The following is a 22,259-nucleotide window of genomic DNA, read 5'->3' as shown; positions in this document are numbered from 1 at the left end:
CAGGCCGATCAGCTTGCTCTCCGTCGTATACAAGCTAACTACAAAGACAATTGCTCAAAGAATTAACAAAACATTAGAATTCAATCAATCAAAGGAACGAGCAGGATTTCGAATAGGCTACTCAACAATTGACCACATTCATACTATCAATCAGGTAACAGAGAAATGCTCAGAATGCAAGCAACCACTATACATAGCCTACATAGATTACGAGAAGGCATTTGATTCAGTAGAGATATCAGCAGGCATGCAGACACTGCGGAATCAGGGCGGCGACAAAGCATATATAAACATCCTGGAAGAAATCACAGAGGATCAACTGCAATCATAGTGCTTCATAAAGAAAACGACATAATACCAATAAAGAAAGGTGTAAGACAACGAGATACATTCTCCCCAATGCTATTTACCACGTGCTCACAGAAGGTTGTCAGAGGTCTAGAATGGGAACAGTTAGGGATAAGAGTTAATGGAGAGTTCCTTAGTAACCTGCGCTTTGCCGATGACATTGCATTGCTGAGTAACTCAGGGGACGAATTGCAACTCATGATTACGGAGTTAGACAAGGAGAGCAGAAAGGTGGGTCTTAAAACTAATCTTCAGAAAACGAAAGTAATGTACAACAACCTCGGAAAGGAGCAGCGCTTCGAGATAGGTAATAGTGCACTTGAAGTTGTAAAAGACTATGTCTACTTAGGGCAGGTAATAACCGCAGAGCCGAACCACGAGATCGAAGTAACTAGAAGAATAAGAATGGGGTGGAGCACATTCGGCAAGCACTCCCAAATTATGACAGGTAGATTGCTACTATCCCTCAAGAGGAACGTATATAACAGCTGCATCTTGCCGGTACTTAGCTATGGAGCAGAAACCTGGGGACTTACATGGAGGATTCAGCTTAAATCGAGGATGACGCAGCGAGCGATGGAAAGGAAAATTATAGGTGTAACTTTAAGAGACAAGAAGAGAGCAGAGTGGATCAGGGAACAAACAGTGGTTAAGGATATCATAGTTGAAATCAAGAAAAAGAAATGGGCATGGGCCAGACACGTAGCGCATATGCAGGATAACCGCTGGTCATTAAGGGTAACTGAATGGATTCCCAGAGAAGGCAAGCGGGTTAGGGGGAGACAGAAAGTTAAGTGGGCAGGTGAGATTAGAAAGTTTGCGGGTATAAAGTGGCCGCAGCAAGCACAGGACCGGGTTGACTGGCGGAACATAGAAGAGGCCTTTGTCCTGCATATGGTGCAAGATACAAACACTTTAGGGGACTCTTTTTGGCTTTCTTAAGGGACGCGATCGACCAGATAAAGTAACAGAGACGCGCGTCCGTCGGACTGCTGCCGGCAGCGCACCTGTCGGCAAGGCAGCGCAACTTAAAAATAAAAAAACATTTTCACGCACCGTTGCTATAGCAACCGGTGAGGCTGGTGGCAATGCCGGCATTCCGAAAGCGTTGCGTTTTTCACTCGCGAAAAACAAGTCATTCTGCTGCTTCAGTCGCTAGCATGCATTTGGCGCTCTTCATGAAGTAACAAGTGGCGTTTTACCATTCTTGTTTGTGAATTGAACTTGTGATGTGGTGAGCAGCTATGAATAAAAACTGTTGAAAGAAGACATCCACACGGTGAGTGAATATGGAAAAAAAGTGCTTCGTTAGTGGTTGCCAGTTACGTTACCCAACGTGCCAAGAAAATTTAATATCCAATGTTCCTTCGGATCCCAAACCCCTCAAAGCACGCACTCCAGTGGTTTCCAGGAAGGACCCTCCGCTCAGCACAAAGGATTCAGTCTGCAGCAAACACTTCACAGATAAGATGATTTGTCGTGAATGTGAATGAATAATTTTTGGTGCACGAACATTTGTTTTATGTTTATGCAACACAATGATACATTGCAATAAATAGTGTTTTTTTCTATTACAGATGTAGTGAGCTTTTTTTACTGTAGTACGTTGTGCATTCACTGCTTTTTGTGAGCAAGTTTCCTGTGGCATTCCTAAAAAGTGGCATTCCTAAAAAGTGGCATTCCTGATTGTTCAATGCGAAAAAAAAAAATACTGTAATTCTCTTTCCGTGCACAATAAGAAGGGATGGTTTTTCAGCGAGAAGATAATGCCAGGGTCCTCCGTAAACTTGGCTGCCAGCGGGTAATCACACATTCGTGAACTTTTCGCTGTATGGTTACCATTAGAGCCGTGAAAATAGAACTTGGCGCAACATCGGACGGTATCTATGTAATGCACGCCAACAAATTGGTCAAAGTATCTCTTGTGCCATCATCATCATCATTTCTTGACCGCCGCGCCTCTCACGCAGCCGATGCTAGCTCGAGCTGCGCGAGAATAGAATGAGCTTACTCGCCTGGCGTGTCAGACGCTGGCAGCCGTCGAAGCTTCACTTCAGGCCTGGAAGAAAATGGCGAGATCGGCAGAGCCCCAATGGCCGCCTTGGACGTCGTCTCACTTCTCGTCTCCCTCTTGCCGCTACAGTGCTGATCTGAAGGACACGCCCTTCGACGAGCTACCTGCTGCCATGCTTCCATCACTCTGCCCGTCAGTGCCACCGTTCCACCCGACCTTACTCTAGGCATGGCTCATGTGGCTCGACGCCATTCTCACTGTAAATGACGTCGTGGACTAGCCGCTTATGCACGCCATCTTGCTCGACGCGCTGCCAGTCGAGTTTGGCCCTCTCCACTGCGGTGCTCGCCTACTATGACCTTTTGCACCGCCTGCTTCTGGGATCCTGCGACTTCGTCGCAGCGTGCGCTAGCAACCGGCCCGCAACTCTCCATTGACCGCGACCTCGCTACACTGGCTAAGGCTCTTGCTACCTCGATCCGGTCGCAGGAACATCTAATCCTGCATCTGACCACGACGACGAGGTAGAAGACGCTCCCACTTCAACTAACCTCACCACCGAAAGGTGCGTCTCCTTGGACTCATGCTGCTGAAGACGACTCATGCTGCTGAAGACGACCTACTTGGTGCGCCTATGGCAAAACAGCCACCACATTCTGTATCAACCACGCAGGCGGACATCCACCAGGCTTTCCTGACCAGCACGCCTACGCCAGCCGGCTTTCCGGTAGAGCCCACGCTTACATATTTTACGAGCACTCATGTGGTCTTACTTAAGTTCTGCTTTGCTTGTCATTAAAAGCACACACGTCCCCCCACGCCTTTCATGCACTTCGCAAATCCAGCTTGCAGACACGAGTGCCCCACCCATCATCAGCGAGTACACTAAAATTAGTGCATTTAAATAAAGAACCGCTTGATACAGAATTTTAGAAAGCATGTCAGTTATGTGCGTATCTGGTACGCCCCAAGCAGCATTGAGTTCACTGGACGTGCGAGAACCACTTCGAATATCGGCATGCGTTTCATAGAGAGGCATGTAGACAGTGCTCTCCACGTGACTCAAACCCCCGTCATGCTTGCAGACAACCGTAATCAATTTTGACTCTTTGGCATGAACAATGCTCCTGTGCAATTTAATTCAGGTTTCCCACAAACGACCAATTGTTATAGCAACGCCTCCTGTCTTCAAGCTGCATCTACTCACCGATAGGCACGCTGCCGGCAGCAGTCCGACAGACGCGCGTTGCTGTTACTTTATTCGGTCGATCCTGTCTCGCGAGTGTCCTCACCTAAAGTGTTTGTATCTTACACCGTGGTCCTGCAGTGGACGTCGCATCGCTTATGATGGTAATAATATCACAGCTTGATGCTGCAGTGCCTCAATGAACCCGATGCGTACAACATTTAATCATTCACTACTGTGTTTATCACTGCTAATTTGCAGTGGCAAGACAGAATTAATTCAATATTATGCCAAATTGAAAAGCAGTACGCAATCGCAAATTTCATACAATCTTCAAACCCACACATTGTGGTCAGTCTTGCGAAAAGGCCTTTTTCGATGGGCGCTCGTCACACCAGAACACGGGCTGTGCGCGCTTGTTTGCTCGGTAATTCCCATTTATGGCCGTTCCCGTGACCAAATCATTCTGAAATCAGTGTCCTCAGTGCAGTCGACAGCTATTTTAGTGCTGCTTGCCCTAAAAAACTGAAGTATAGGCCTGCATTTCATACTTCACGGGCAGGATGTTCGATCTACAATTGCCAATCCTTGCGCGAGGGCATTTTTTGGCGGGTCGTAACTGCAAGTCAAACTACATAATGCAACATGTTTTTATTGATTGTAAAAGCTGATGTGCAGGAGAATAATTGGGGAAAGTTTAAACAACATCAAAAATGTTTTTTTTTCTTTTTTAATGTTCTTAGAAGTTTTTTATGCATGCCCTTTTTTTGAAGTCAGCGCGATTATGTTGTAGCGAAACTTCGGGGTTGTTTAAGCTATGCACATCCGATGACCATCCAGACAAAGAAGTGGGGTAGCAATTTCGCACAGGCAAGCAATGACAAGTCGACACGATGATTTCGGGGAGCACTCGTTGGGGGGTTAATTTATGTCGTACAACTTAAATTTACACAATGCACTAAGTCAGAAATGTAATACATGGAAAATGATGGCATACCCCTCGGCTTGCAGGACTGGTCTCCGGTGATGAGATGCGCTGTTGACCCCGAGTCCGCTCACACCAAAAAGGGCCCGAGTCGCTGCTTAAATAGGGTTTTCCAGCATCCACGAATGTGAGGACCAGTCAAGCAAGCCGAGGATAACCAATCCCAACAAAAGTTTTCCGGGTCGCGTGAAGCCTGCCTTGCAACATAACTGCAGCAGCTTTTTTTTACGGGCACATTCTCTAAAACGGCCTTGACGCGCACACAAGTGCTCAAATGTCAGCCTCCGAGCGGCCCGGAGGACGCGGGCAGCGGTTCGCTCGTTTGGGGTTATGGTGGTAGTGGTTAGAAGAGGAGAAAGGCACCTAATTTCTGCAGCCCGGTCAAAGGCACGGCACAGTGCCTGGTTCGCCGCGAAGCACACAGTGACTGACCGGATACAGCCCTTTCTGTTCAGACTCTCATACTTTTTCAAGGCACCCTCCCCGAGACAAGTCGTTAAATAGCGCCTCCAATAAGAGCATCTGGCAAAGAACCGACTTCAGCTGTAGTCGAAAAAGAAAAAGCTCTCCACGAGACATTGCCTTCGTGACAATATCTTTTTGTTGAAAAGTGTTAATACAAGGTTTCACAGTTTTATGAATAAACATGCTGAGAAAGTAATTCTGAATCTTCACTGCTCTGTCATAGGCCATTTTTGAAATAAAAGCCTTCAAACTAGGCAAAAAAAATGTTTCTTAGGTCAAACTTGAAAATTTTTAATGAATTAAGCTACACTATGCAGAGAATCCAAATATAATTGAACATAAGCACAATTACTCCTATATTTTCTTAAACAAATTTGAGGTACGTAGCTTTAATATGTTTTGTGCTATTCATCGCGAAAGTCGAAAAAACATCAGAGCAGGTAAGCGTGGAACTCCACCTCTTCATTATTTATTTACTGTGCTTTGACAAAATGTTTTCCAGCAAAACCAATTGTAGATCCCTTCTTTGCACTCATCAGGCAACAGTATTTAAAATTTTGAAAGAGGTCAACCAGCCATGCTTTGTTTGATCTTACATAGAATCACCCGGTAGCCTTAACTGCAAAGTTGCCAAACCTGGCAGCACTTAATAAGCACACTACAATAAGGAATAATAATATGTTTCTGTTTGTGATTTGAGATGATCAGTATTACTGTGTTTGTTGTTTTTACCTTGCCATAGACCGAAGACGGTCCCATTGTGCGTGCTAAACCTAAGACTCGGCCTCCAGAGGAGCGCTACTGCTACAATTGTGCCCGCCAGGGACATTATGGTCATGTAAGTCAAACTTGAGAAGTGCTTTAAATATAATTTTTGCTGCCTGTTTTTATGGCTCTTGAGTTGTGTGAAGGGTTTCTATTTCTGATTGAATTTGTTTCTTCTATCTGAATGATTGCTCCTGCAATCCAAACTCATTGAATAGCTTTCATTTCCTCAGGTTTGTATAGCAGAATCAGTGATGGAAGCGGTGTCCCATGCTACTCCAAACAGTAATTTTTGTTAGTAATTGTTCCAAACCTGCTTTGAAATGACACTGAGAGAATGAGAACGATGAAATTATTTCATTTGACCTACTCATTACTCCTAAAGAAACTGAAAAAAGTCGATTAACCAGCCTTCCAGTATTCTAATAATGTACAGCATTATCAATTCTGATCTTATTTATGTGACAAGAATTGACTTATTAAGCATATAGCTAGTTTGACAGTTTTTTTTTTTTTTTCATAGACATGCAGGCTACGGTAGTGAAATGAGCAGGTTACTTTATCTCATGCCTATTATCTACTACTTATTTGCCAACATTTATTTGAGACTGTGGTTACTTCTGAAGTGCGGTGCTCAGCTTTACAAGTTTGATTTGATTTTTGTCACAAATAGTAGTGTTTTAGATATATAGCTAATTTTACAGCCCATTTTTGACAACCAGCTATCTTTTTAATTGTTTGTGTCTTGACAGCTGTCTTTGAAATATATTTAATGATAAATAATAATATTTGTGAGATGTTTTGACGATGCTTTGAACTCCTAAAATATCAATAGCGGCTCCAAAGTAGTTTTTTTTTTTTTCACACTCTAAACACACTTAAAAAGGGCCCTGCAACACTTTTCGAGCATGGTCAGAAAACGCTGCCGATCGGTAGTAGAGGCTCCCGAGAACACGCGAGCCAAATATTATAGCGCAGCACGCAGTCTGGAATTCACAATAAATTATCAAAGTCAGCTGAAAATTGCTTTTTCTTCTCTCTAGAAATGACGAAAGATGCTCAAAAACCATGTGTAGAAGGTCATCTATTAGCCATTGGCTGATTTGAACATGGCGCGCTCAGTTGTTGCGAAGATCGCCACGGGAGGCTGCGACTTGTCCACGCGTTCTCGCGTGATCACATGGAAAAAGTTGCGTATTCGAAGCAAAAAGAAAGGAAAAGTGCTCAAGGTTACGAGGCGCGCGTGACGTATATTATTTGCCCCTGCCATTCCTCCCTGCTTACCCTTCAGCGCTTTCACCGGGATGAGAGAAGAGAGAACGTAATTGCAGCGTGCGACAATTCTTTGTAACTCCGCACGTACTGGACGGATTCCTAAAATTTTTGTGGGGTTGAATTCGCGAGGCAATAAGCTCTTTTAGTGAATCTATTCCATGGTTACTTGAAAAAGTGTTTCAGGACCCCTTTAAGGCTGCTACAAAACAGTACTTTTCTTGCTCCAAAGTATGCTCCAAAAAGTGAAAGGTCACTTCCATCACTGATTCTGTGAACAAGTGGTGCATCTCTTTCCATGTAGGAGTATCACCGTAAAATATAAATTGCAATTACTGCATTAAGCATGTCACACCCATTGTGCCAATATGGAATGGGTATGTATGTGGTTTCCTATTGGAGAGGTTAACATCACAACAAGTAAGGCCATATTATTCTTATATTCAGTTGTATACAATTGAACGCGCACAGCAGCCATGTCCACAACTATATTGAAAGCTGTTTTTCACTAATGAGCTGTTAAAAAATTTTGGAAAAAAAAAAAGAGAACCTTTTAAGGCCTCTTGCACTCAGGGAACAAATGACAGAACATACTGTTGTGCAAACTACCAAAACGCATTTATTTTAACCTTTTATGTTGCAAACCCTTTAATGGAACTAGGCAACCAATAGCATGCCTCTGTAACAGGCTGCAGAGGCGATGATATGATGGTTGACTCACCATGCCAGCATAACAAGCGAGCCAAGTCTGCCCTGCCAGAAACCCCACGCTTATGTCTTTATCATTTGTAAATCATGTCTCACAAACGGAAGCACTTTTTGGACCCTGCAGGGGCGCCTGCGCAAGCAGGCGTTTAGTGTGTAGCGACACCACGGACCCGAGCTAACGGGGGGGGGGGGGGGGGGGGGGGTTCGACTACCTCCCACGCCTAGCCATGCGTGGCTTTGCCGTGTCCGGGGAAAAGGGGATCCTGGGGGTTGAGCCAATGCTGGGTGATTGAACCTTTAAGGCCCCCCAGCGGCGGCAACACACCCCTTTGGCCCCGGCTTCACGTAGACGGCACCCCTGGGCTGACCCACCCAGGGGAAATCGGCAGTCGCCTTTTCCTATCTCTCTCTCCCTACATCTTCGTCTTTATCTCTCACTATTTATCTGTCCTGTCTTCTACTCTCTTCTGCCTACTTCCAAACTTCCTGGCGGCTAGGGTTAACCCTGTGCAAATAGCCTACCTTCGTCTAGGCGCATTGGGTTATAGTAGCGTTGTACGGCTGGCGTCTGCAGGTTTTAGCATCCGCAAACTTGTAGCGTCCCCTTGTTGGGCTCCATGGTGGGTGGCCGCCAATGCTTCTGAAGAAAATTAAACTGGAATGCATAGAGCGTTTCCCTTGTTAAGTGATCGTACCGCCTTAAAGCGCGTACGCACCGAAGACTTTGGCTTTTTCGATCGATCAAATGAAAACTTCCCCATTTTCATGTTATACATAGTGAGATAAGCAGGAAGCAAGCCAGAACTGTATCCCCCTTTGTAGTAGCCAGATGTCTCACAGAAACTCTTGGAGCCGGGTACAAAGTTACCAAAATGGCCAGCGGAGACCTCCTCCTTGAAGTTCGAGAAAAAGAACAGTTTGAAAAGCTACAGAATCTTTCAACTTTTGGTGACAGTCCCATCACTGTAACGCCACACAGATCTATGAACACAACCCGTGGAGTAGTATCTGATGTTGATTTGCTCGGCTTGACCGAAGAGGGACTTCTGGAGGAATGGAAGAGTCAGAATGTGACCAATGTACAAAAAATCATCATTAGAAGAGGCAACAAAGTAACGCCAACGAAACACCTAATACTCATGTTCGCTTCCAGTAATCTGCCAGAAAGTATTCAAACAGCGTACACGAAGACGTCGATCAGACCATACATACCTAACCCACGTCGTTGTTTTAAATGCCAGAAGTATGGCCACGGCTCACAAAGCTGTCGTGGTCACCAAACTTGTGCACAATGTGGAGTGTCAGGCCACAATTCTCACTATTGCGAAGAACCATCACACTGTGTGAACTGTGGCGGAAATCATGCCGCATACTCACGGTCTTGCTCATTTTGGAAAAAAGAAAAAGAAATTATCACATTGAAAATTAAAGAAAATATCACATTCAAAGAAGCAAGACGAAGAGTGTCGCCATTTTACGGCGCTAGATATGCTGATGCGGAGCGTCAGGGGGCATTGCCGCACCAGCCCTCGCCACCCCTTCGGCCAGCGCAGAGCGAGCCGTCGGCTGTGGCGCCTGCCCCCAAGGCGGCAGTAGTTCAGTCTACTCCGCCTCCTAGCAAATTGAAGCCGGAGACTCCAGGGTCCTCTGGTCTCAAGGCCTCCCCTCACCAGGTGAGGCCTAAAATCCGAACCACCAGCTCGCATGTGCGGGCACCCAGTGCCTCTGAGGAGGCAATGGATACAACGGTACCCTTGGTACCAAAAGTGTGGGGCGGCTTCTTGGAGCTCGCCAAGAAAAATAAGAAACCAATAACGGGGCCGCACGACCGTCCTGCCACCTGAATTAACGAGCTCACTCCAACACAGGATACTCTTTGTACACACAGCAGCATCTCTCTTGTTTAAATATGCAGACAGAAATATTACAGTGGAACATCCGAGGCCTTCTTCGAAACCTCGATGACTTACAAGAACTCCTCCATGAACACAATCCTAGAGTGCTGTGTGTACAAGAGACACACTTGAAACGAACAAACACAAACTTTTTACGTAACTACGTAATCTTCTGAAAGGATAGAGATGATGCCATGCCACCATCCGGTGGTGTAGTGGTTATAGTTAGTCAAGGTGTAGCATGTACACAATTACCCCTTCAAACTTCCCTCGAGGCGGTGGCTGTCCGAGCAGTTGTTCTAAACAAACTCGTCACTGTCTGCTCTTTGTACATACCTCTGCACCACCGTCTTGAAAAACTTCAATTCCAGTCTTTAATAGACGAACTACCTGAACCTTATCTGGTCCTTGGGGACCTGAACGCACATAATGGTCTGTGGGGTGACTCTCGCTGTGATGCACGAGGTCGTCTCATTGAACAATTCCTTATTTCATCAGGTGCTTGTCTGTTGAATAGGAAAGAGGCAACATACTATAACCTTGCCAACAAAACTTACTTTTCCATAGACCTCAGTATCGCATCTCCTTCACTTGTACCATTACTTCAGTGGAAAGTCATAAATAATCCATACGGAAGTGACCATTTTCCTTTAGTTTTGAGTACACCAATAATATATGAATGTCCTCCACATGTTCTCAAATGGCTGGTAAAAAAGCCGACTGGGAACAATTTCAAAAGCTTACTCACTCAAATTGGACTGACATATGCGGATTAGGCATAGATGAAGCTGTGCAGTAATTCACGGCTTTTCTTACTGACGCAGCAGCCAAGTGCATTCCACAAACATCTGGACTGTCCAGCAAACGACACGTCCCATGGTGGAACACTGAGTGTCAGAATGCGCGAAAGGAACAGAACAGGGCATGGAGGTTGCTGCGGAACTCGCCGACAGCAGAAAACCTTGAGAGCTTTAAGAAAATAAAATCTCGAGGCAGGAGGACGCGTCGGCAGGCCAGAAGAGAAAGCTGGCACAAGTTTTTATCAGGGATAAATTCATATACACAAGAGGCCAAAGTCTGGAACATGGTTTGTAGGGTAGCAGGAAGACAAGTACACTCACTCCCCTTCGTAAACACTCAGGGTGATACCTTGGAAGATCAGGCAAACTTCCTCGGTGCACACTTTGAACGGGTATCCAGCCTGTCCCACTATACTGACACTTTCCAAAAATACAGAACAAGAATAGAAAAGCAGAAACTCGAACGCAAATCCACTAGATACGAGGCATATAACCAAGCTTTCAGTCTAGCTGAGCTCCGAACATCTCTAAACTCCTGCAGTACTTCTGCCCCAGGTTCTGACCGTGTGGTGTATGAAATGTTAAAAAACCTACCAGCCGAAACACGAAAAACCTTACTTTGTTTGTACAATGCTATCTGGTTTTCTGGCACTATCCCTACCTCCTGGAAAGAGGCTATTATTATTCCCATTTTGAAAGAGGGCAAGGACCCTTCTTTAGCTTCAAGTTACTGGCCTATTGCACTTACAAGCTGCTTGTGCAAAGTCTTCGAAAAAATGATAAACTGCCGACTTGTACATATCCTTGAAACAAACAATTTGCTTGACCCATTTCAGTGCGGGTTTCGAGAAAGTAGATCCACCACAGACCACTTTGTTCGTATCGAGGCACAGATCAGAGACGCCTTTGTCCATAAACAATATTTTCTCTCTGTGTTCCTCGATATCGAAAAGGCTTATGATACAACAGGGCATTTTGGAATACTAAGAGACCTGTCCCACCTTGGTGTGCGCGGAAGAATGTTTCACATAATCGAAAGTTACCTGTCAAACCGGACATTCCGTGTCCGTGTGGGCAGTGTTCTCTCCCAAACATTTGTCCAGGAAACAGGCATGCCACAAGGTGGTGTACTTAGTTGCACACATTTTATTATCAAAATGAATTCCTTGCACTTGTCCATCCCCCACAATAAGTTCTATTGTACATATGTCGACGACATTCAGCTTGGCTTCAAGAACTTGGATATGTGTGAGCGGCAGGTTCAGCTGGGTTTAAACAAGGTCTCCAAATGGGCAGATGAAAACGGATTTTGACTTAACCCACAAAAAAGCACGTGTGTCTTGTTCTCTCGAAAGAGAGGCATGCACTCGGAACCTGACATTCGACTGAATGGGCAACGTCTGTCTGTCAAAGCCGAGCATAAATTCTTAGGTTTAATCTTGGACAAGTTGACCTTCGTACCGCACATCAAGTATTTAAAAACAAAATGTTTAAAAGCCATGAATGTAAAGTGTTGTCACGTACTACTTGGGGTAATGATAGGCAATGCCTCATGAATCTGTATCGAAGCCTCATTCGCACCCGCTTAGATTATGGGGCCGTTGTTTATCAGTCTGCAACTCAAAGTGCTTTGAAGATGCTGGACCCCGTGCACCATTTGGGCATCCGCCTTTCTACAGGTGCTTTTCGCACCAGCCTTGAGAAAGCCTTTACGTTGAGTCAAATGAATGGTCGCTTCATCTACAGAGAACTTACATGTCCTTTGTATATTTTCTTAAGGTGAAAGCAGACAAGAAGCACCCCTCATACTCTACTATTAATGATCTGTCGAGTTCCATTCTGTTTCAAAACAGGCCTTCGATGAGGCAGCCCTTCTCAGTTCGCCTGAAGGGTCTAGCTGAAGAAACTGGAGTGTCACTTGAACACAGTTTAATGGCTCCTGTAGCATACCCGCCACCGTGGCAGTGGCAGACTATAGACTGCGATGTGTCTTTTCTAGAAGTTACAAAACATACACCTATTGCCCATATCCGAACATACTTCCTGGAACTTCAACACAAATACACACGTCCGGAGTTCTTTACAGATGCCTCCAAGTCTAACTCCTCTGTGTCCTACGCTGCTGTCGGCCCATCCTTTTCGGATGCTGGCCCTCTACATCCAGGCACAAGTATCTTCACAGCAAAAGCTTACGCGATACTTGTGGCAGCTAAACACATCAAACAATTACAAATACAAAAAGCAGTAATTTATACAGACTCCCTCAGTGTGATAACGGCTCTGCACAGTCTTAAAAAACAAAAAAACCCGGTCCTTGTCTCACTTTACTCCATTTTGTGCACACTCTACACACTCAAACAACATGTTGTAGTGTGCTGGGTGCCAGGGCACCGTGAGATTCAAGGCAACGTGAGGGCGGATCAGCTCGCTGCATCCGTCCACAAAAGCACTGCCCCTACACCCATATTAATCCCGGCCCTTGATCTTAAGTCGTCTCTCAAACGAAACCTCAGGGACTACTGGCAGAGCAAGTGGGATACACCAAAACAAACTACACATTATTAAGCCACACCTTGGTCATTGGCTGCCAGTATCAAAATCTCGTCATACAGAGGTAATACTAATGAGACTCAGGATAGGACACACATACACGACACATACATATCTTTTGTCCGGTGGCGATCCACCATTGTGTGACAGATGTGGTGAAGCATTAACAGTCCTTCGCATGTTAATTCAGTGCAAACACTTAGAAACTCTAAAAAAACAGCATTTTCCATTACCCTACCGACAACATATACCTTTACACCCTGCAATGTTCGTTGGTAGGGAGCCGCTTTTTAGTCATAAATCATTGTTAGCATTTTTAAAAGAAATTCATAATTTTCATATCATATACCCAGGCATTCCGTAGCACGACCACTCCAGAGAGGTTTTTGCTGCGGTGGCTACACAGGAAAGCACTTGGCTCACGGCCCTTGGACGCAAGGGTATGAACGAGTGAGGTACTTGTGCTAACGCCATACATGTCCACCATCGTTTTACATTATCACCAACTTTTGTCACCTATTCACACCACACACACCTTTCACGGCATGGTCATGATTTTATTACTTGTATGTTTTTACCTGCCTTACTGCGAGGAATTTTATGGCCCTTATACAGCCGCTAATCACAATCATTATCCACATTTCTTGTCCCATGAACTGGCGCTCTTTGGCCATCAAATGGCCTTTGCGAAAAAAAAACAAAAAAAAAAACACCATATATCATATAAGCACTTTTTGGAGAACCGGAGTAAGTCCACGGGAGGGAGTCCATGACATCATCCCATTGGAGCTACGCATCCCATGCAGTAAGAATCGATTGTGCTTGAACCGCTCCAAAGGACCAAGAGGAAGAGGCCTGTTCCTCATGGCCCCACCTATCTTCACCTTCACATGGCCCTGCCCACTGGAATATTGGTGCCAACCCGCTTGGCTTGTGCCTTATGAAAAAGCAGGCTTAAAGACCACGCAAGTGCTATGTGATCGAAAGACTTTAAAGGGAAATGCAAGCATCCCCTGTAAAGTGTTTGTTATGTGTAGACAGAGATATTTGTAGCATGTACACTGTAATAATATAAAAGGTTGTCCTGCCAAATTAAATAATTGACTTCTCCTAGAGCATTCATTCAAACTTAGCCAATTTAAAATGTCACATGGGAATTCCAGCAGTTATGTGCTATCATGTTGTTTGCAATGGATGCTTCTGAGGAGTGTTCATTTAAAGAAGTTTATAGCTCACCTATTTGTTCGTTTGTTTATTATAGCAATGCCAGCAGAAAAAGCGTGGACGGCCATCAACACCTTTCGTTGTTTCCTACAAGGATATATATCGTCCTGAGCCGCCTCCACTTGTGCTGAGAGGTAAGCACATATTGAACCCATTTTTTTTTTCTTGTGGGTTAATGGTGTTGGTATGTGCATTTTAAAAATAAGTACTGCATAATTCATGCAGATGCAGGAAATGCGTTGCTGCGTATTTCTGTCGGCACAAATGTAGAATGTCAAAGATGGAAATCTGTAGTGATGTTTCTTTGAAACAGACATAATTGTTAATACATTGTGGTAATAGTCAACTGCTTGCATTTTCCATAAAGAGTGAAGGGTAACTAAGTTAGTAAACATGCAAAGAACAAGCAAAACAAAAGATCACCCTGTCTGTCACAATAGCCTATGTTAAGCATTTCAAACACTGAGGCCCACATACTTTATTTATCCTGAATGAGTAGCATACTGTGCAAGTGCAAAGGAAGGTAGCAGGAAAAGGGACAAGAAAGAGTGCAGTTTCTCTCTCTGCTTCCTTCATTTGTGCCTGCACAGTATGCAGCCTGTTTGATATAAACAAGCTACCCTGAAAGGTTTTATTGGTCCGTTCGCTGTCGCCCACTGTCATTGCGGGCTTTCCATATAGCAAGCTTTTTTTGTCATCAAAAGCAATAGTATGCTATACGTTTGTTTTTCTTTCTGCCATGAATGTCTAGGTCAAATATTTCTTTGGAGAAATTACAAGACATACATTTGTTTATATTTGGAGATTACAATAGACTCTCATTAAACGGAACCTCAAGGGACCGGAAAAATGTGGCTTTGAAGCACATCCTTGTGGCTTTGAAGCACATCTTTGGTGTGTTGTCTTCCAAACCTAGTACATAGGCTTCTTGTGCAACTATTCTGCATACTTTCACTAGAGACTTATCATGCAGTTCAGTAAAAAATTTGAGCATGCATCAAATATGGGCGGAGTTACGTGGATTCATCGCATGCTTAGAACACCTTAACTGCTTTCGAACCAGTGAGCATGCTGAAAGCTACAGGGCGGTGGGATTCTTATTTGGCTGCTGACCTGAAAGTTGCAAGTTCAATCCCAGCTGCGTTGGTTGAAATCGTAACTTGCGAAATGCTTGTGTGTTCAGCAGCGTCAAGGTGCTCTGGTGATGGTGTGCTTTGAGCACATTTCACAACAAACGCTTATTGACATAGCCACTGAACTTACTACACTTGACCTCACTGCAGGAATCATGGTCAAACTAGCCGTCTACATGAACTTCTATGCCGATGCCCTTTTTGCTTTGAAGCGTGTCCTTGCTGTCCTGGCTTCCAAACCTAGTACATGTGCTTTTTGTGCAACTATTCTGCATACTGTCACTAGAGACTTATCATACAATTCAGTCAGCTCCGTCGCGGTGGTCTAGTGGTTAAGGTATTTGGCTGCTGACCCGCAGGTCATGAGATCGAATCCCGGCTGTGGCCACTGCATTTTTGGTGCAGTCGAAAATGTTGTAGGCCCGTGTGCTCAGATTTGGGTGCACGTTAAAGAACCCCAGGTGGTTGAAATTTCCGGAGCGCTTCACTACGGCGTCTCTTATAATGATATGGTGGTTCCTGGACGTTAAACCCCACATAACAATAAATCATGCAGTTCAGTCAAGTATGCCATAAGGCCCAGAAAATATACCAACTTCAACATATGAAAATTTCAGTGGTTGACATCACACGTCAAAACGAGTTCCTGTAGAAGTTGTCACTGCTGCACCAGCTGATCATAAACTCTAAACCAGCGTGCCACCACATACTTCTTATATTTTTTTGCATGGAAAATAGCAGCATTTTTCAGCACTGCAGTGAATGAGCGGCAACAGTTTTTGGGGCCTGGAGTGCTCTCAATGTAGTCTGATGATCAAGCATAACAGTGGCAACAAAAAAAAAGGGGGGGGGGGGGGCTTTTTTATCAGCTATTGGGCACCCCCGGCATAAATTCAAATTGTTGTTCACAATCAGAGCAGTACTATGACCGATTTAGAATAGCAGCTTTTCTATTATTCACAAAAGCCATCAGATAAGGGAGCCATGGGCACCATATGTGAGTTGAATGGTTTGTGCATGTACTGAAATTGATAGGGAAAAAAAAAACTTACTGGAAGGGGATCCGCCGCTAGAGGGTCGAAGCAAGCAGAAGCACTACTTGGGAGCTCCGCCAACTTTCAAGGATAGTAGCAAAACTACAAACCTTTGGAAAGTGACATTATTAGCAACGATCTGGGAAGGCCAATGATCCTTACTGACAGCTACAGTTTATTCAGGTGAGCCAATTCTTGACCACTACACCTACTTTCTGTTCGTGCAACGCCGACGGCAGCGCTAACCCTAACAACTACCAGCCGACATCCTTGCTGCAACCGCAACCGTGGCCTCGGCCCGAGCTTCACCGAGGGGAGTGCAGGCTCCCTAACTCAACTGGCAGCCTAACGCGATAGACGTCGATCAAAAGGACGGAGACATCTCTGGAAAAGAAACTCCAAAAGAACAAGGCTAGATCACAATCCATGCACGTAAGAAGAATAATAGGGCAACAGGCGCAGACATTACCGCAGGCAGGCAAGGGGACGCCTTGTCAACAGACGCGGAGGACCATAACAGACTAGCGTCTAGGAACATACAGAAGATGAACGCGGCCCCAAAGAAGCCTCACCTTCCAAAAAAAGACATCAAGGTCATTATCCGACCGAAGGATGGCTTTAACACAGCTGTATACAGCGTTGCCCAGATAGGCGACTGCATGCTGAGAGCAACTGGGTTGACGCCCGAAGAAGTAAAGGACTCAATTTATGTCGAGTGGCAGAACATCATTGTAGTGAGTACACCGGTGCTTGCAAGAGCAGAAAAATACACTGCGATGAAGGCCTTTCACATAGGAGACAGAACATACGAAGTCACCGCATACATGATGGTGCCAGAAGAGACGTCGAAGGGAATCATCCGAGAGATATCGTACTAGGATACCTCCGAAGATATCCAGAAAAGCCTATTGAACGAGAGGAACCCCAGCATATTACACGCCAAGAGGATGGGTCGCACCAATCACGTGATCATTGTATTCCAGGGCACGTACGTACCACGTTACGCGTACTACAGGAGTTGTGAGTATTACTGCGTACTGTACAAGAAGCAATATGAAACGTGTTACGCGTGCGGAGGACTAGGCCACCAATCAGACGTTTGCCCACAGCCACAAGCAAAAAGGTCAAGTGGATGTGGCAGCGTTGAGCCCACCGCCAATCATCGGTGCGAGCCTAGGTGCCTTCTCTGTGGCAAGGACCGTCAGACTGGTGACAGGAAATGCAAGGCCAGGTTTAAGACCCCGTACTTAGTCAAGAAGCGACAGTGGGAAAGAAAGCTACAAGAAAACGCCGCGAGTGAACGCGGACGCACGGAGAACGAAGAGCGCGTCCACGACACCGCTGCGTTGGACGACAGACGCAAAATCGGTCGAGCTCGCAAGAAGGGAGACAGAGATCAGCCGAGGGCCAGTTCCAGAGCCTGGAGCACGCCAACCCTCAGGTCTGAAACAACACCGACGCAGAAAGAGGGAGCAGAAACCGGCAGTGGACACCTTGAACCGTTTGAGGTTAGCTGGGCAGATGCCGCCTCGGCAGATGCGCGAAGGTTGAGGCTACTCGCTCCAATGCTAATGCCGAGGCTAACAAAGAGTTGGCACATATTAAGAAGATGCTTATGCAGTTCACTAAGGACAATGCTACACTTCGAGACGAGATTAGCATTCTTAAGGAAGAAAACGCTAGATTGAGAAACGCAGGCAAGAACAGTAAAGACGTAGCACAAATAGCCGATCTTCCGGAGGAAACAATTGATAGTGGTGCAGAGGTGACTGTACCCACAAAGCGAAGAGCTATAGACGTAGATTCAGATTGCAGTGAAAGAACATACAGGCGAGAGAGTCAGACAAAACTGGTGCAGAAAGAGTTAGAATTCCGAATGGAGCAAGATAAGAAAGCACTTAAAAAGAAAATAGAGGACATGTTCGTTCAGATTACTAACTGCTGCTGTATCTGCAACAGCAGATACAGCAACAGTTAGGCCTCATGCAAACGCGCGTAGGTGAGCTTGAAGCGAAATTATTTGTGGCAGTCAGTCTACAGCAGAGGTTCGCAAGCAAGCAGTTGTGGGCCTATTAAAGAAAACCTTACAGCAGGCCTGCAGTAACGGAGACGAGCGAGATCACTGGAAAGCCATAATACCACCGTGGCTGCTCACAACATGTATTCAATCTGGCAATGGCATTGCAGGGGTTACACTAAGAAACAATATCATTTACAGCAATACCTGATCAACAAAGAAAATTCGGATATTATATTATTACAAGAAACTAACGGGAAGGCAAAATTGTTGGGCTACAGGCCTTACAGTGGCGCCACGGGAGAGAGATCAGCTGTTACCGCGCTGGTCAGACGAAATCTTACGGCCGTCCAGCACGATACAGAAATTAACGAAATCGAATACACTTTAATAGAAATTATACTGAATCAGAAAATAGCTAGCAGCCTTTTCGTCCTGAATGTTTACAGAAGTCCGCGACGCAAACAAAGATTCGGCACGCTGATTAGAAAAATCTCAATCGTGAACAAACCGGCGGTCCTAATTGCCGGGGACTTTAACGCTCAACACACCAACGCATGCCAACGCATGGGGCTACAAATTCGAAAATGTCTAGGGTAGGAACCTGTGGGTCGACGCGCAGCAAGAGGGGCTGACCCTCGTTATCGACCCCTCCTTGCCAACGCAAAGAGGTAACAGCGTAAGCCTACACACCACACCGGATATAACCTTTACGAAAAGCATTGTCGATTCACAGTGGATGAGCATACAGCAAGATCTTGGTAGTGATCATTTCATCATATAGATTAAAGTCAGAGCAGGACCGGGCAAGACTAGAGGCAAACAGCTTAAATTGGTCGAGTGGGACAAATTCAGAAGAATCAGAGAGTCGAGAAAATCGGAAGAATCAATTACCAATATTGGTACATGGACTGACTCGCTGAAGCGGGACATTGCCGCGGCGACACAATTAGTCCAGCCGAAGGCAGAACTTGAAATTTTAGACAGCAGACTCTTATATATGTGGGAGGCCAAACGCAGTTTGCAGGCAAGATGGAAAAGGCAGAGGCACAACAGACCACTTAGGAAAGCGATCGCAAAGCTCAATAGGGACATTGAGAGTCACGCGCAGCAGCTGTGCAAGAAACAGTGCGAGAATACCTGCAGTAGCATGGAGAACCAACTAGGGTACGCAAAGACGCGGAACTTACTTAGGTACCAGCTAGATCCAGATGAGACGAAAACCACTCACAGACAGAACATCAACAGAATCATACATGCGTATGAAGGCTTCGAGCAGGACATATTACGGGAGATTATGGAACGGTACATCAGTTCTACCCAGTCGCAAGTGCATCCTGGTTACGGAGATGCACTCAACGCAGTCCTAGACAGATCGATCTGGGAGTCAGAGATCAGGGCAGTATTGCAAAATCTTTACACCACATCGGTGCCCGGGCCCAGCAGTATTACGAACAAAACGCTCAGAAATTTAGATGATAAATCGATAAAAAAAACTTACGGTGTTTGTCAGCGCATGCTGAGAAAAAGGAAAAGTGCCCCAACAATGAAAGACTGCTCACATCGTTCTGATATCGAAGCCGGGTAAGCAACTGCAGTTAGAGAACCTCAGACCGGTCTCGCTGACTTCATGCTTGGGAAAGGTAATGGAGCACATGGTTCTCACCAGGCTGACCAACTACCTCGAGATCCGCGACCTGCTTCTCCACACGATGTTGGGATTCAGGTGAAACATCTCCACGCAGGATGCGATGCTACAGATAAAACACCAGGTACTAGATAGCACTACGAAGTCCACCAAGGCCATACTTGGCCTGGACCTGAAAGAGGCCTTTGATAACGTAATGCATGCAACCGTACTGGCCAAGATGCAGGAACTAGATCTCGGCAAACGAACGTACTAGTACGTTCGAGATTTTCTCACGAATAAAAAGGGAAGCTTACTCTCGGGCAGCTTAGTTCTGAGGAAATAGCATTGGATAGCGCCGGTACACCGCAGGGATCAGTGATATCACCCATGCTTTTCAACATAGCTCTCGTGGGGTTGCGAGTGAAGCTGCAAGAAATCGAAGGGCTCCATCACAACCTTTACGCCGACGACATTACGTTGTGGGTTACGGAGGGCTGCAATGCGCACATAGAACAGACGTTGCAACGTGTGATTGAGACTGTTGAGCGATACTTGCAGAACAACGGCTTGAGCTGCTCTGCGGAAAAATCAGAACCTTTAGTATACAAACCCACGCGAAGGGGCCGCAAGCCGAAACGGTGAGGTAAAAGATGATCCCGGTAGAGACATACATCTAATGACATCCGGTGGGCGACCCGTGCCTAGCCCTTTCGGCCCTGGCGGTGTCAATTGACACCACCGCACAAATTTTGCCCTAGTATCTCGGAAACGTAACCAATACTGCTCATTCTTGGGGGCATAGTTCTTCAATGATCCCCACTGCAATTGACACCAATATGGCGGCACGTTTGTGGAGGTAGCAGCCACAAAGAAGAAGAAGTGCCACCGAGGTCATCCGTGAAGCCGAGGCGTGTAAGTTAAGGCGGGTAAGCGCCATTTTCGGGACGATGTACCGAAACTGTTTCAGTGAGTATTAGGCTGAAAAGCAAGACGTTGGTTTCCATTTTGTGTACACCATTGATTGGCAGAAAAAAATCAGCCACTTTTTTTCATTTTCCTAACACAGGGCCCTAATTACCTAATTTGACGCCACGTTACTTAATCCGTAAATGCTTGTACCAGTGGCTCAATTTTTTGTTTGTGGTCTTCTGAAGTCCTAACTACTAGAAAAACGCGCACAAAAAGTGTATCTGACCAAAATAAAAAATCCAGGGCTGAAAGGGCTAGGGTAGATATTATACGTGTTCTCGGCTTACACATTGCGGCGAATGGCCACAATGGGGAGACCATAAGGAGACTAGAAGGGGCAGTTGCTCAGACCATTCGACTACTAAAGTGCATAGGAAACCGATACAGTGGTATGAAAGAGGGCAGTGTGATAAGGTTAGTTCAAGCCTTCGTAATGAGCCGAATAACGTACGTAGCATCCTACCTTAAGGGGTAGGTAGCGGAAAAGACAAAGATGGGGTGCTTAATCAGGAAGACATACAAACAGGCGATAGGGCTACCGATGAACACGAGCACGAGTAAATTACTCGATCTGGGTCACCACAACATGCTGGAAGAATTGATAGAGGCACAGACCATAGCGCAGTACGAACGCCTTTCCAAAAGCACAACAGGCAGACACATACTAGAGAGTTTAGGAATTAGATATCACGCTCAGCACGATGTCAAACTCGACGTACCAAGCAACGTAAGGGATAAGCTGGTCATCCTTCCATTGCCAAAGAATATGCACCCCGAATACCACAGGGGTAGACGTGAAGCACAGGACATACAGAAGAAGTATGGGAAATGTAAAGAGGCGGTGTTGTGGACGCGGCCAGGTATGCGCGCAGGCGCGGCATCGCGGCCGCTGTAATAGATCACCAGAATGTTTGCAAGACTTGCGTCACGGTACGCACGGAACAGGTGGAGACAGCAGAGGAAGTGGCCATTGGGCTCGCAGTGGCCACCACCACGGCCGAAGTGGTTATCAGCGGCTCTAAGACGGCAGTCCGGAACTTCGCCAACGGCCGTGTCTCTCCTGAGGCGTTACGAATTTCACTTGCGGGCGAAATTGAAAATAGGGATGTTTACGTATTATGGGCACCCGCCCGCACTTCCTCGCTCGCCGGTGACGAGGCGGCGCACGGGGCGACTTAAGGGCTTACAGACCAAGCCGCCACCATCACCACCGCCGCCCCGGCCGCGATGTGGGGTGAGCAATGGGAGTGGGAGGATTACCTCA

The 22,259-nt window shown here is 45.8% G+C and overlaps 1 protein-coding gene across 2 annotated transcripts in view; it reads left to right on the top strand.

Annotated features, from left to right (window-relative positions):
* The window catches only part of LOC142776191 (uncharacterized), an 80,434-nt gene that overhangs the window by 52,891 nt on the left and 5,284 nt on the right, over positions 1-22,259 (top strand). For both annotated transcript variants that reach the window (XM_075879403.1, XM_075879404.1), the window contains 2 exons: positions 5,741-5,836; positions 14,250-14,346. In XM_075879403.1, coding sequence (XP_075735518.1) covers positions 5,741-5,836; positions 14,250-14,346 — 193 coding nt within the window. The remainder of the gene's footprint in view (positions 1-5,740; positions 5,837-14,249; positions 14,347-22,259) is intronic.

Source organism: Rhipicephalus microplus, chromosome X, assembly GCF_043290135.1.
Source record: "Rhipicephalus microplus isolate Deutch F79 chromosome X, USDA_Rmic, whole genome shotgun sequence".
Lineage (NCBI taxonomy): Eukaryota > Metazoa > Arthropoda > Arachnida > Ixodida > Ixodidae > Rhipicephalus > Rhipicephalus microplus.
Note: the sequence above shows the minus strand (reverse complement) of the source record. Positions and strands in the feature narration are given on the sequence as shown.